Source organism: Gossypium hirsutum, chromosome D09, assembly GCF_007990345.1.
Source record: "Gossypium hirsutum isolate 1008001.06 chromosome D09, Gossypium_hirsutum_v2.1, whole genome shotgun sequence".
NCBI classification, from domain to species: domain Eukaryota; kingdom Viridiplantae; phylum Streptophyta; class Magnoliopsida; order Malvales; family Malvaceae; genus Gossypium; species Gossypium hirsutum.
Window position 1 is genome coordinate 47,985,587 of NC_053445.1, and position 15,432 is coordinate 48,001,018.

At 35.7% G+C, this 15,432-nt stretch overlaps 2 protein-coding genes across 2 annotated transcripts; one reads left to right on the forward strand and one right to left on the reverse strand.

Moving 5' to 3' along the window:
* Positions 1-5,392: 5,392 nt before the first annotated feature.
* LOC107892848 (protein PLANT CADMIUM RESISTANCE 6) lies at positions 5,393-7,170 on the reverse strand. The gene is made up of 4 exons (XM_016817886.2): positions 6,718-7,170; positions 6,553-6,624; positions 5,773-5,985; positions 5,393-5,631 (listed from the first exon to the last, which is right to left on the reverse strand). The coding sequence occupies exons 1-4, from the start codon at positions 7,145-7,147 to the stop codon at positions 5,540-5,542; spliced, it is 807 nt and encodes a 268-aa protein (XP_016673375.2). The 5' UTR covers positions 7,148-7,170; the 3' UTR covers positions 5,393-5,539.
* A 3,117-nt stretch (positions 7,171-10,287) lies between these two features.
* Positions 10,288-12,360, forward strand: LOC107890819 (protein ASPARTIC PROTEASE IN GUARD CELL 1). The gene has a single exon (XM_016815390.2). It carries the CDS (start codon positions 10,730-10,732, stop codon positions 12,212-12,214), a length of 1,485 nt encoding a protein of 494 aa, XP_016670879.1. The 5' UTR covers positions 10,288-10,729; the 3' UTR covers positions 12,215-12,360.
* Positions 12,361-15,432: the final 3,072 nt, after the last annotated feature.

The window sequence follows — 15,432 nt, forward strand, 5'->3', positions numbered from 1 at the left end:
GGGTTGAAAGAATTGGAAGCTAAATTAAAAATATAAATTTGAATATTTGATTGAGCAAAAAGAAAAAAAGTGAGACGAAAAAATATAAGAGATAATCATTTTCCATTCCAACACATAAAAATCAATCATTCTAAATTGGAACAATAGAGGAGAGAAAATTAGTTCAAAATTATAACTTTTTCAAATGTTTGATTTTTTTTTCTTTTATTTTTCAACTCTACTAAATTTTTTACCCTTTAATTTTCCATCGTTTTAATTTTCTTTCCAAGTTAAGAATATGAATTAGAAGTGTGCTAGCTAAAATCTGTTCTTCAGTTAGCTATTAGTTTGTTATTTCAGCAAATGAGTTGTTAGCAATGGCAGTTATTCATGTACTCTATAAATATCATTGCCATTATGTAAAACAGATCAAGGAATCAATTACAAAGAATTTCATTCATACTAGTTATTCTTTTCAGTTTTCTCTGTTCAATATTTGAGTTTACCGAAGGTGTTAACATGGTATTAGTCGCCTAAGGTGCTAGAGACCTGTGATCATGACCACCACGGCTTTTGATTCTACCTCCGTCGAACATTGAGGTCCGGTGTTTACTAGTGCCAGACTCATTCACTCGTTTCCGCGTCATGAGACTGTTAAACTAAATGTAGGCACGTTTGTTCAGTGGAAGCAACATGTTAGGTTAATAGTTGAAGGTTATGAGCCTACTGGTTTTTTGGATGGAACGGTTCCTGCTCCACCGCAATTTGTGCCATCGCCGAAAGGCTCGATTGTGCAGAATCCGGATGCCTCGGCATTTCTTCAGCAAGATCGATTACTCACTTCGTAGCTTCTTTCCACAATCGATTCCTCACTTCTTTCCTCGTTTACAGAGGCTAGAACGGCTTGTGATGTGTGGTCCATCGCCACTCGTCTCTTTGCAGCCGTTTCGGGTACGAAACTTTCCCGACTCCGTCATGACCTGTATTCCATTAAAAAAAGGTGGTTTATCTATCACGGAGTACATAACAAAAGTTAAAAACATGTGTGCATTACTCAAAGTTTCCGGTTCTCGGATCCCGGAGGCAGAGAAAGTAGAAATTGTGCTTGCAGCCTTACCTCCGGAGTTTGATTCTATTATCACCCTTGCGGCGTTCTCATCGGAGCCTTTGCCTCTTCAGCGGTTAGTCGATGTGTTGCTTGAATACGAGAGTCGGTCGATGCTTGTGGTGCTGGATGTACCGCTGTGTGCGAATTTGTTGGAAGCCGCTCCGTCACAGACGACTTCTATTCGCGGTGGTCGGTTCTCGTCTGGAGGCCGAGGTCGGGGGTTTCGTACTTGTCTTTAATGTCAGATCTGCGGGCGATTTGGTCATTCAGCCCAGAGATGCTTCTTTCGTTACAATCGTGCGTCCGATGGCTCGTCGTCTTCAGTGTCGATTCTGGCAGACCGCCACGGGCGTGGTGTATCCGTTCCACAGCCTCCCTTGGTGGAATCGCATGGCGCGTTGTTTGGTGAACAAATGTGGCCATCTCATCCGTATCAAAGTGATAGGGTTTCTAACCCATTTGTGCAGGGAAATCATGGCCACGTCTATTCTGGGCCTTATGTGGATCACTTTGGTCTTGGACAAGTGCCGCCTCATGCGTACGGGCGCACTAATGATGGGCAGTGCACTAATAATGGGCTTTCTTTTTCTAATGGTGAGCAGCGCATAAATGGTGGGCTTTCTAGGCTGCCAGTTGGACATTTTAATATTGGGCCTGGTAATCCTAGGCGAATGGACTTGATTCTCTTAATGGACTTGATTTTTTTAATAAGGCTTCTTCTGTTGGGCCATTGGTTCCTGCTCTGCCAAATAGGCCGGTTTCAAATTGTGGAGATTTGGTAATTCTTTGGGTCCTGAACGAGCTCGTTGGGCCTTGGGTGTAGCTAATTTGTCCAGGCCATCTATTCTTTGGAGGACCAAGCAAAGAGCTCATGTGTACACTGGGTACGACCCCTGTATTGGACTTTCGCGTCTACCAGACTTGCATGTCTCTGATGTTTCTAATTCCACCGAGTCTCAAATTAATGCTACTCAATTCGATTCAGAATATGAAGGTACCAAGTCTTATATTCCTATGCCTGTTGGATCTAACTCTTGGTATCCAGATTCAAGGTCTACACATCATGTGTGTCATGATGCGTTGGCTTTACATGACTCTACACCATATTCAGGTACATCTTCTCTCTTAATGGGTGATGGAACTCCTGCCAAGATATCGTATATTGGTAATACAGTTGTTCCTACACAGTCTAAATTGCTCCGCCTGTCTAATATTTTATGTGTACCTAATATTTGGAAGAATCTTCTGTTTGTGTCTCAGTTTGCCACTGAAAATAATGTGTTTTTTTAAATTTCGTCTGACGTATTGTGTTGTTAAGGACATCGTGACTCAGGAATTTTACTGAGGGGCCACATTCGTGATGGGCTCTATCATTTTTCTCCGCCAGTTGTGTCTGCTCAGTCTGTTGAAGCTTCGTCGACTACTCCTGTTGGACTCCAGAATAAAGATGACAGTGGTGATATTTTTTCTTTGTGGCACAAACGACTTGGTCATCCATTCGCTTCTGTTGTTAAGACTATTCTAGATAAATGTAAAATTGCTTATGCTTAGTTTTGTCTTGATAATATTTGTACTGCCTGTCAAAAGGGAAAATCTCATAAGTTGCCATTTTCCAACTCTACTACTAGATATATTGATCTATTTGCTTTGGTTGTATTTGATTTGTGGGGACCTGCATCTGTTGTGTATGGTCGTAATTGGTATTATGTGTCGTTCATTAATATGTGCACTCGTTTTACATGGCTTTATATTATTCGTCAAAAGTCTCAAGCAGTAGAGTGTTTTGTTTAGTTTCAGCAGTTAGTCAAGACTCAGTTTGGAAAAACTATAAAACAATTTTAGAGTGATTGGGGTAGTGAATTCTGAGCTTTTACATCTATTTTAGCAGTTATTCATCGGTTGTCGTGCCCACATACCTCTGAGCAGAATGGGGTGGTTGAACGCAAACATCGGCATATTGTTGATATGAGCATCACACTTCTAGCTCAGCCAAATCTTTCTTTGGAGTATTGGGGTTGTGCGTTCTGTTGTGCTGTTTATCTCATCAATCGTCTTCCCACTTCAGTCCTAAATGGTCAAAATCCGTATAAGGCTTTCTATGGACAAGATCCCACATATGATTATTTACGTATATTTGGGTGTTATTGTTACCCATTTTTACGTCCATTTCTACCTCATAAGCTGGAGTTTCATTCTCAACCGTGTATGTTCTTGGGATATAGCCCTCAACACAAAAGTTATCAATGTCTTCTGCCAGATGGTAAAGTCGTTGTTTCACGTTATGTTGTGTTTGATGATAAGCGATTTTTGTCACTTTCATCTGCTACAAAGGGACTCCGGTCTTCGTCAAATTCTATAACAACTTTTGTCCCACTGGTTGCAAAGGTTCCTACATCAAATCCAGTTACTGGCTCATTAGCTTCTTTTTCTGACACTGAGCAACAACGATCTGTTTCTTTGAGCACTAATGATGATGTTCCTGGTCCTACTATACCTACCACTTTTACTCCGTCAGGTTCTCCTTCATCCTTTTCTCTGCCTCTGAAGAATTCTCATCCGATGGTTACTTGGTCTAAAGCTGGCATTTTTAACCCCAAAGCTTTATCTATTGAGGTTGTTGAGCCTAGCACAATTGAGGAGGCCTTTTCTATCACAGAATGAAGTGTTGCTACTCAAGTTGAATGTGATGCTCTCATTCGTAATTGCACATTCTGTTACTACCAAATCGTAAAGCGATTGGTTGCAAATGGCTTTTCAAAATCAAGAAAAATTCTGATGGCACTATTGCTCGTCGCAAGGCTCGGTTAGTTGCAAAAGGGTGTTCTCAAGTACCTAGGTCTAATTTCCAGGAGACGTTCAGTCCAGTGGTTAAACCTGCTACTATTCGGGTTATTCTGTCTATTGCGGTCTCAAATGGATGGCAGCTCCGTCATGTCAATGCGAATAATGCTTTTTTGAATGACGACCTTATTGACGAAGTGTTTATGCAGCAACCACCAGGGCATGTACAATATGATCCCGTGGCAAACCTTTGGTCTGCCGTCTAAAGAAAGCTTTATATGGGCTTTGTCAGGCTCCGCGTGCTTGGTTTGATAAATTGAAGAGTTTTCTCCTTTCTGTTGGCTTTGTTGTATCCAAATCTGATGCGTCGTTTTTTGTTCGGGTTACCACTAGCTCCACTCTTTACGTCCTTGTGTATGTGGATGATATCATTATTACTAGAAATGTGCCCGATTGTATAAGCAGTTTTGTTCAGCAGCTGAATGGTGAGTTTTCTCTTAAAGATATGGGTGATCTCCATTATTTTTTAGGGATTGAGGTTACTCGTTCCCCCAATGGGTGTCTTCATCTTTGTTAGAAAAAATGTATTCGCAATCTACTTGATAGGAGTTCTATGACACATGCTAAGCGAGTTCATACTCCAATGGTTAGTTCATCTACTCTTTCCAAAGATGATGGCGATCATCTGGGCGATCCTACTGAATACAGGAGTCTTGCCGGTGCTTTATAGTATGTGGTTCTAACTCGTCTTGATATTGCATATGCGCTGAATTGTATCTGCCAATTTATGCATGCTCCTACTACTATTCATCTGGTAGCGTTAAAACGAATCCTACGTTATTTGTGCGGTACAATCGATTATGGGATTATTTTTCGTCCGTCCGATCGACTTTCTTTAGTTGGTTATGCGGATGCTGATTGGGAGCTGGATTTTAATTATCGGCGTTCTATGATGGGCTTCTGTATGTATTTTGGTCACACACCTGTCTCCTGGTGTTCAAAGAAACAGCTGGTTGTTTCAAGATCTACGGCTGAGGCTAAATATCGGAGTCTTGCTACAGCTACTAGTGATGTCTCGCCTGGTTAGTCTCGTTGTTACGAGAGTTACACCTTTAAAGTGTTGATCTACCTACTATTTGGTGTGACAATTCTAGTGCAGTTCCCGTTGCAGCTAATCTTGTCTTACATTCTAAATTCAAACACGTTGAGCTTGATTTGTTCTTTGTTCGCGAGAAGGTTGCTGATGGCTCTATTATTGTTGGTGAAGTTCCTGCCTGTGAACAGGTTGCTGACATTCTTACCAAACCACTCTTTGCCTCATATTTTGCTCGATTTTGCAATCTTCTTCGGGTTTTGCCTCTCGAGAAGTTGGGTGAATGTTAAGAAAATGAATTAGAAGTGTGCTAGCTAAAATTTGTTATTCAATTAGCTGTTAGTTTGTAATTTCAACAAATGAGTTGTTAGCAATGGCAATTATTCATGTACTCTATAAATATCATTGCTATTATGTAGAACAGATCAAGAAATCAATTACAAAGAATTTCATTCATACTAGTTATTCTTTTCAGTTTTCTCTGTTCAATATTTGAGTTTACCGAAGGTGTTAACACAAGTAAATTGAGAAGAGGAAAATTTATTATAACAAAATATTGAAGCATTTTGGAAATCATATCAACCCATCATTGTTTGGTTTATTGGTGCCATCATCACATATTGCTGTTGCTGCTGCATGTTTTGTCTCCTTGCTAGGTTTCCATGCCACCCTATATATATTAACACACAATACGCAACTCTTTATAAGAATAGTACTTGAATATATGTAATAAGCATTTGTTAGGGTGTTATTCTGTAATTATGGTGTTCTTACATCAGCAATTATGATAAACAACATGCAGTTATAATACCTGTAGATGGATCCCAGCCTCGTTGATGAAGTTCTCTATATTCTTGACAAAGAGCGCAACAGTCGCAAAAACAATGCACAACCCAGTCCGGGGCTGGAGACTCGGATAGCTGAAACTTGCTCCTAAGTTTGGTGCGGTATCCGCACGACAATATGCAGGGAATCCCTATCAACAATGCTATCACACCGTAAAGCAATCCACTGCTTGCACATGCTGTCACACACACACACATATATATAATATTATGCGTCATCAGCTAGCAAATTAGTCGGTCCAAATTCAAATGAAGTTCTACTTTGTAGATAGCTGGCTTGGAATTTCAACGCTATAAACTTGAATTCATCAAATCTTCATTTTGCCAAGGAGATAATATGATTAAAACTTTGCTAAAACAAAATTGATTTTATTGTTTAATTTATAACTTTTTAAACCTAAAAAGAGCAGTGTTTACTAAAAAAAAACCCATGCAGAATGTAGTTCACTCCTTAGACACCTTCGATTATTCTATTTTTTTAAAAAAAATATTTTTTATATTTATTTTATGATCAATGTTCGAGTTCTGTGATTGCTTTTATCATAATTGCTAAGCATATTTTTTTAATCCAATTTCAGTGATTCCTTTTTAAATTTAATGAACTGTGAGAGTGGGATCTGGGATAAGAAATTTAGGGTTGTTTTAGGAGGAAAATCAAAAGAACTAATAACAAAGGGATCAACTGAACACTAGGGTGGTTGTTGAAAAAGGTGAAAAGTGTAGGTAAGAAAAGATGGATGACTTACAGGTACGACCCTCGTCCACAATCTCTGCGACCTGCCCGAACGTCACGCATGGGAAGCAAACTGTAATCAGAGCTGCTACCCACAAAATTAGCCTTCCTTAGTTACCTTCTAAGTAACACTGTTTTTAATTAGCGAAAAGTGATAGTGCTATCCAGAAAATTTTACCATTGATTGGGTCATCCATGCAATCGAAGAGGCCAGTTTTCCAGCCCTCAACATGCTGCTGGTAAGTAGAATGAACGTATGGTGCCATAACAACATACCCTGGAGGAACCTGGTAAGCAGCTTGCTGAAAGTGTTGCGAATGTGATGCGTAAGTTGAAGCAAAAGGCCTTTGCCCTATATCTTGAGGATAACTTGGCGCCGGAGGAGGAGGTTGCTGATATATTGCTCCTTGGAGGTGGTGGTGGTAGATCGCATTCGGCTCATTTGAGTGAGGGGCTTGGGGCGTCGGCAACCACGCTGCCTCTATCGTGGGTGGAGCGGACGGTGTTGGAAGCCCATATGGGTGATTCGCTTGAACTCGATTTGGAACATATTCTGCTTCAGCTCCATGAAATTCCAAATTATGAGTATCCATTTCTATTTGAGCCATTGATCTTTTCTCTTTTTCTTTCAAATTTTATAAATGCTAGGATTCCTATTCTATAGCATTGATAAGTGTATTTTATATATTAGAATTTATGACACCCACTTTGGGTGACAAATCATTTTTTTTACAAACTAATTATAAATTCAATGAAAAATAAAATAGTAGGGTTTAAAAAAAAAGTAAATGGTTATTTTTAAGGTCGGTAAAATGGGAAATTTTTTATTTAGGCCCCTTATAATTTATAAAATTTTAAATTAATAATGGTAAAATTACATTTTGACTCTCAAAAGTAATAAAAATTTGATTTAATTCTTTAAAAATTATAAAGATATAGCCTATTAAAATAGTGAAATTGTATTTTTATTATCATAAAAATATACAATTTAATTCCCGCCTCCCCGAAAAGAATTTTTTGATTCCGCCACTGATTAAATGGTTTTAGATATAAACAGTCACTAACTCAGTGAAAATTAAAAAAAAAATATTTTTTAAAATTAAATCATATATATATATGAATAGTTATTTAGAAAAAAAGCTAATTATTATCAAGTTAAACTAGCAAAGTGATTAATTAACAGTATTGTTATAAGTATGTAATTGTATTGTGGATTAAATAAAACACCAAAATATATAACCGTCCGAAGAAAAGGCATTAATAGTAAGAAAATGATAAGAAATATGATGAAGACAATTAACAGAGAAAATTATTAACTAGTTTTAACATAGTAATTATCAGTAAATGAGACAGACAAAACCACAATGTGAAAATAAATATTAACAATTGATTAATGAAGATGAGTTGTCCTTGTATGATTACTACAATATAGTGTCCCAATGAGAATGCCGGCAAAGAAGAACAACTCCAAAATTCATTAGTCTTATAAACCATTTTTGAACTTACACCTATTATGCTGCCATGCCATGACATTTAGAAGCCATCACCACTCCAAACACAGCTGAAAATCACCCAAATTTGTAAACTTAAAGAGTCAGCTATGGTCTCCAAGGCTACAAAGAAGCACAACTATATGTCCACCCAAAACAATGATTCCATACCAAACCTTGCTTACAACCTATGGATCTGGCAAAATGAACTACTCCTACATGCCATCATCGCTTTTGTGTCCCTTGTTTCATTTTCTACTGCTTCACATGTTGCATTAGAAAAACCGTAACTTAAATTATTTGCAAGTCGCTAAAGATCACGGATTATGAGTCTCTAGGAAAAATTGAGCATTGCTAGAGGATCCAAATCTAGTGATGATTTGACAATCGATGTTGTCAATTGAATTTCATGAATTAACGAAGGTTATACGTTAATGTGACACCTCTATTAAATAAAAAATACTAAGTGGGTAAGTGAGGAGTGAATTAGTATTTAAAATATAAAAAGAAATGTAGAGAATTAGAGACAAATCAAAACAATCGATTTATAGCGATTCAATCTCAATCTCCTATCTCCACTATATTAGTTCCACTTGTCAAGGATTTCCAAGGACAAAGTGACCATTACAAGGCTAAAATAGAAAACCCTCCTATGTTTTACAATGGATAAGATAGAACAATTCTATATTTTATGGCTCAACTAGAAATCCTCCCAATTACAAATTGGTGAGACAACGTTAACAAAAAAAAAACCTCTTTAAAGTGGGTGTTTACAACATATAACCTCTCTCTCGATGAAATAAAATTCATACAAAAATTTAGCAATAAAGATTGCACTAAAAATATCATGTAAGAGAAATAAGGAATAAAATAAACCTTCGGTGAATTTCCTCTTGATTTCTTGCTTCTTAGAGTGTTCTTGATGTGTATTTGTACCAAATAACAAGTTTATAACCGTTGGAGACAAAATATAACCGTTATGAGAAGAAAAAACACAACTTTGGACAACCTTACACATAAGGGGAGTAAACTTACACCATCAGCTAGAAAATGTGACGGTTAGACATCGAGTATCGAGCAAAATCCAATCCCCAACCCTTCTATACAAAAGTACTTAAAATGAGTTTAAAATATCTATAATTGTTTTAACTTAGCTCAAAAAATTAAAAATATATCAAATGGCTTTAATAAATTGTTTTTGAGGACTAAAAAATATTTTATAATATTTTCAATAATATTTTCTCAAAGATGATTTGAGAATATATTGATTAATTAAAACTAGCATTCTCTTCGTTCTAATATAATAAAAATGTAAGAGAAATTTGCAATTTGAAAAAATCAAATCATTTATACATTTTCAAAATACGACTCCTCTAATCTCCTTAATAAAAGCATTCCTCGAAATTTAAAATTCTAAAATGTTATAACACCAAGGATTTAAAAAAAAACATTTTAAATTTCAATTAATAAGTCCAAAATTTCAAACTTTATACAATAACTCAATATTCTCATTTACGTAACTTAAAAACTACATTCATTTTTTTTCTTTTTTCTTTTTTTGCTCATATTGATATTGGTGAAGTCTCCCTCTAATTCATAAATAAGAGGATAATGCATTTTAACGTACTCAAACCTATATCTTCTTGTATAGGTAACAATGTCTATACTAATCAAACTAAAATTCAATCAGTTTAATCACCTTAAACTTAAAAATGTGTATTATTGTCTCATAGGCCTTGACCTTCGTTATGTTCAAAAGGTCCAACTCGATATCTCTAAGTAGGCCTGCATTCTGAATTTCACAATAACCCACCCACCATTTTCACCCTTCAATTATATCTCTATAAATTAATACGAGTTGATGAAAGTGTAGCTATTTTAATTTCATTAAATAAGATTTTTAGGATTTAGAGTTACATTTTAAAGTCTTATGTCACACTAGAAATAACCACACAAAACAAAAAAACCAAGCAGTTGAACTAAAAATTTCAAAATTCTGAAAGAGAAAAAAGAGAAAGTCAAATTCTAATTATTAGGTTACATAATTTTGATCTTAATCCCAAATCTTGACTTAACTAATTTGAAGTTAAGCACCAACACACAAAAAGTTAACAACTCTTAACATGTTCAATATAAACAAGTAGAATTTATAATTATTATACTCAAAAGTCGAAAGTGAAATCAACTTATTTACTAAGCATTTTTTAACCCTAACAAATATCAAAACAATGTTGAAGGAGAAAGAGGTGAGTTCATAAAATAGGATTGAGACAGTCCCTAATCCCTTTACCCAAGGGCTCATCATTTGTAAATTATTCTAAACATTTTGTATTAATATTTAGTCATTTTATGTTAAGCACACAATAATTTTAAAATGCGTGGGGACTGGGCAGCCTCTATCCTTTAATTTATTACCATGAATACATTGGAAAACATAAAAGAGAGAGAGAATAAAATCCAAAGTCAGCCTTAAGGGTTAAGCTACCTGACTTCGTGCCTTTGTATATTTTTGTTTTTTGTTTTAACGACGAAATAAAAGGAAAGGAAAAGGAAAAGGAAATGGAGAGTTAGGTTCAAAGCTCCGCCCTGAGCTAATTGCTTTAATGGTCTGCCAGCCAACAAGCCTCACGTGACCTGCCTCCCTACCCAAATAAATAAAACCCACTGCTCACTCATCTCTCTCACTCCACAACCCCAAACATGGCTGCTGCTTCTTCCAACCATTTCCTTCTCTCCTTTCCCCTCTTCCTTTCCTTTCTGTTCACTTCCACCCTCGCTCGTCTCTCTCCCCAAACAACCACGACTACACTCGATGTCTCTTCCTCTCTTTCACAAGCTCAACATATACTTTCCTTCGACCCACAATCTTTGAAAGCTTTCGCTCAGACCCAAACCCAACCCCTTTTCTTCAACTCTTCTACTTCTGCTGCTGTTTTCTCTGTTCCACTTCACTCTAGGGGCTCCATACACAAAACCCACCACACCGACTACAAAGCCCTTGTCCTATCCCGACTAGAGCGTGACTCCGCCCGTGTCGACTCTCTCTCTACCAAGCTCCTACTCGCTCTCAATGGAGTCAAGAAATCCCAGCTCCGCCCACTCCCTACCCAGATCCAAGCTGAGGCACTTTCTACCCCCATTATTTCCGGAACAAGCCAAGGGAGTGGAGAGTACTTTTCCCGGGTCGGAGTCGGTAAACCGGCTAAACAATTCTACATGGTTCTTGATACTGGAAGTGATATCAACTGGATTCAGTGTGAGCCCTGTAACGAATGTTACCAACAATCCGACCCCATATTTAACCCATCCGGGTCCTCCACTTACAGCCCGGTTACTTGCGAATCAAAACAGTGCTCTTCTCTTGAAGTTTCCGCTTGCCGTAGCGGGAAATGCCTATACCAAGTCTCGTACGGTGATGGATCTTACACGGTGGGTGATTTCGTTACCGAGACAGTGTCGTTTGGAAACTCCGGTAACATGAATGGAGTGGCTTTGGGTTGTGGCCATGATAATGAAGGCTTGTTTGTTGGAGCGGCGGGGTTGCTTGGACTCGGGGGTGGACCCTTGTCTTTAACATCCCAGATTAAAGCGACATCGTTCTCTTACTGCTTAGTGGATCGTGATTCGACCGGCTCGTCGACTTTGGACTTCAACTCGGGTTTACCGGCCGACTCGGTGATCGCTCCATTAATGAAGAGCCGGAAGGTGAATACGTTTTATTACATCGGTCTCACCGGGTTCAGCGTAGGTGGGCAAGCGGTAAACATTTCCCCGGGGCTTTTTGAAATCAACGAGTCAGGAGAGGGAGGAGTGATCATAGACTGCGGGACTGCCATCACTCGGCTGCAAACTCAGGCATATAACGCGCTGCGAGACGCGTTTGTGAAACAGACACAGGGGTTGCCGAGCGCGAGTGGGGTGGCGTTGTTCGACACGTGTTACGACTTGTCGTCGAAGAGCAGCGTGAAGGTGCCAACGGTGTCGTTCCATTTCGGGGAAGGGAAATCACTTGATTTACCGGCTACAAATTATTTAATCCCCGTGGACTCCTCGGGAACGTTTTGCTTCGCTTTTGCTCCTACGTCGTCGTCTATGTCTATTATTGGGAACGTGCAACAACAAGGGACACGTGTTAGCTTCGACCTTGCTAATAATAGGGTTGGCTTATCTTCTCATAAATGTTAACGACACTAATTAATTTAATAATTACCCTTTTTCTTATTGCTGCTGTAATATGAGTAACGCTTTTTTCTGTTTGAAAAGGATGGGTCCCACTGGAATAAATTATAAAAAAAGAAGAAGAAAGTATTAGGGTTCTGTTAGAAATTAAATCTGATAGTGTGTTTTTACAGTATTTGTATAGTAAATCATGATATTAAGTTATAATAATCAAATTCGTTCCGTGATTGTCGGCAGGCGTCTTTTTCATTCTTCATTCATTTAGCCGACACGTACACTACCTTCATCAACCATATCCATTTCCCGCCAGTCCAAATTTTCAAATCAATTTCCCAATTATTTTCATTTAAACTACTCCTTTTTCTCTATTTTTTTTAAATTAAATTAATGTATAAAAATTAATAAGATTTGGGTTGAAATCTACATTATAATTGAAGAGAAGGGTATCTACTTTATTTGTATAAAAAAGGTTGTTTTTGGGGTGCGTGCTTCGATTTCAAAATAATTGTACTACTTTATATTTTTATCCAACAAATTTGGTTGTGAAATGAAGATGTAAATTTAGGGTCATTGGTCAATGGGATAGGTGCGGCCGCTGCTTGTCACGTGACGATAATGTCTAACTCAAGACCAGGCCAACCCCCATTATTACTTCTGCCCTCCTTTCAATTTTCACCTACTCAAATTTAGTATTTTGAATCGTTGGTTTATGCGTGCTCTCATTTCTTTTTCCTAATCAGGCTATTTATCGTCTGTACATATAATTTACTTTTTTTTTTATTTTTTATTGTAGATATTTTCTGAAAAGATAAATAAATATTTATGAAATAGGTTTTATTCTGGTAAGTTGGAGATCGAATCTTCGAGCACCACATCACACTTTATGATTTATTATCATCTCATATTCAAGTGTTAAGTGTGAGTTGAGTGAAAAGAAATGTTCTGAAATTTTGAAACTTTACCTATTGTATTTATTACTAATTATAATATGTAAATTATAAATAAAATTGATTTTATAATGAAAATGCGAATGACAATTTTTTTTTCTTTTTGATGGACTGTTATATTAATGGGGGTAAAGTTAAAGTTAAAACACAGAAAAATGGAAGGCTTTTGTTTCTAAGTTGGTCAAAATAATATTGTATATTTCTATAAATATTCATAATTTTTTGAACTTTTTTGTTTTCAAAATTTATCAATTTCTTAAAATTTTTATAATAATTATAAATTTCATATTTTTCAAAACTTTAAAAGAATTTTATTTTATTATTTTTTAGGATAGAAAAATAATTAAAAAATGGAATAGGAAAAAAGAGTGGATGGTTTATTCTAGACTCCACTAGTTTTGATTGAGTGTTGTGTTAAAATTGATGTTTTTAAAAATTGACTAAAGTAGCTATATCTTTGCTTCTTTTATTTAGGTTATTTTCACATTTAATTTGGTGTTGGATTCATTCTTAATACTAATTCCTACATTATGTAATCTTTCAAAAGAAAGAGTGAGTGAGAAGAACAGAACTATGTCTAGTCGGATTTGGCATAAAGATTCATCAATGGTGAACAAGAAACGAAAAACAAGGAAAAAGTGAGATTAAATAAAAAAAAATATGTTGAGGCAGATTTGGAGTGAAAGATGAATATCTCATTCCCTTGTTTCTCCTTTTACAGCATATCTCTTACTCCCAATTTCCTCTCACAAAATGTAATTAAATAATGCAATAAATATAAATTTATTTTCTAACCTTTATTCATCTTATTTTTTCTAAAAAAAATATTATTTTGGCTTTAAACTTTTAAATTTTAATTAAGTTGTTTGTCTTTTATGAAAAAATTGATTTAATTATTAAAATTTTAATAACATTGACGTGGCAGCTTATATGGAATTTTATGTATTAATATGGATAAATATGTAAAAAAAATTATAAATTTTTTTAAACTTTGTTGATTTTTTAAAATATATTTTTTAAATTTTTATGAATTATACGCGGATTGTCACGTTAATGACCACATCAATGCTATTAAAATTTTAACAGTCTAATTAATTTTTTTGTCCCAAAATAAACAATTTAATTAAATTTTAAAGGTTGAAGGTCAAAATGACAAAATAAATAAATGTTGAGACTAATTTTTTTATGTATTTTATTAATGCATATTTAAATAATTTATTAACTCTCTTTAGACGTGATATGTACGGATGATAGGGATATGTTGTTTGTAACAACTCGATAGTCACGAGTGTCAGAATATGCATTTCTGAGACTTCGTTTTCGAAAATTAGACTCGTAAATATTTACAAAGTTAGTTGTGTGGTTAGTTAGGTTATGGTTAGGTGAATTTGCATGAATTAAGAGTAATTAGGTATAAGGACTAAATTGCATAAAAGGTAAATATTCAATTATAAATTAAAGAAAAATTAAAGGGACTAAATAAGTAATTATTTCATTTTTCTTAAATGAGGCGCCATAAGGATGAAATATCCTAAATTTTAAGTTAAAATATATATTATAATATATTGCCTTAAGAATTAAGTATATTATATTATATTATATTATATTATATTATATTATATTATAATGTGTTGATGTGAGAATTATTGTGTTTTGTAATTGAAATGGATTGATTTAGTATGTCATGAATTTATTGAATTTATATTGATTATTTGTATTGAAATGAATATTGGTTGTATTTGAAAAGTGAAATGGAACCCTATTAAGTATAGTGGGTTGAGTCAGATATAGATGGCATGCCATAGGATTAGAAGAGTTTAGAGATTTCTTCGACTTCGAGTCGATGAGACATTGGGTGTCAAATTATTACTTCGAATATATTCGATGAGGCACTAGGTGCCAATTTACTTCGGTTTAGCTGATGAGACACTGGATGTCAAATTATTACTTCGAATTATCCGATAAGGCACTGGGTGCCAAATTGGTGTGTTTTGGTTGGATCCGTGTATCCGTCCGAGTCTGAGTCGTGTTAATAGGGGTCAATGAATAATAAAGTTTTATGATTGATACTGAAATAGTATGGTAAAGAAATGGAAGTGAAATAGTGAATTGAAAATAGAATGTGAAATATGTTACAAATATATGGAATATATGAGTTATATACTCATGAAATGAATATGGAAAGGCTATTTATATAGCAAGTATGAGAATTGAGATGTTATGAAACAAGTGAAATGTGATGTTGTTATTGCAATATTTAGATTGTATCTTTGTGAT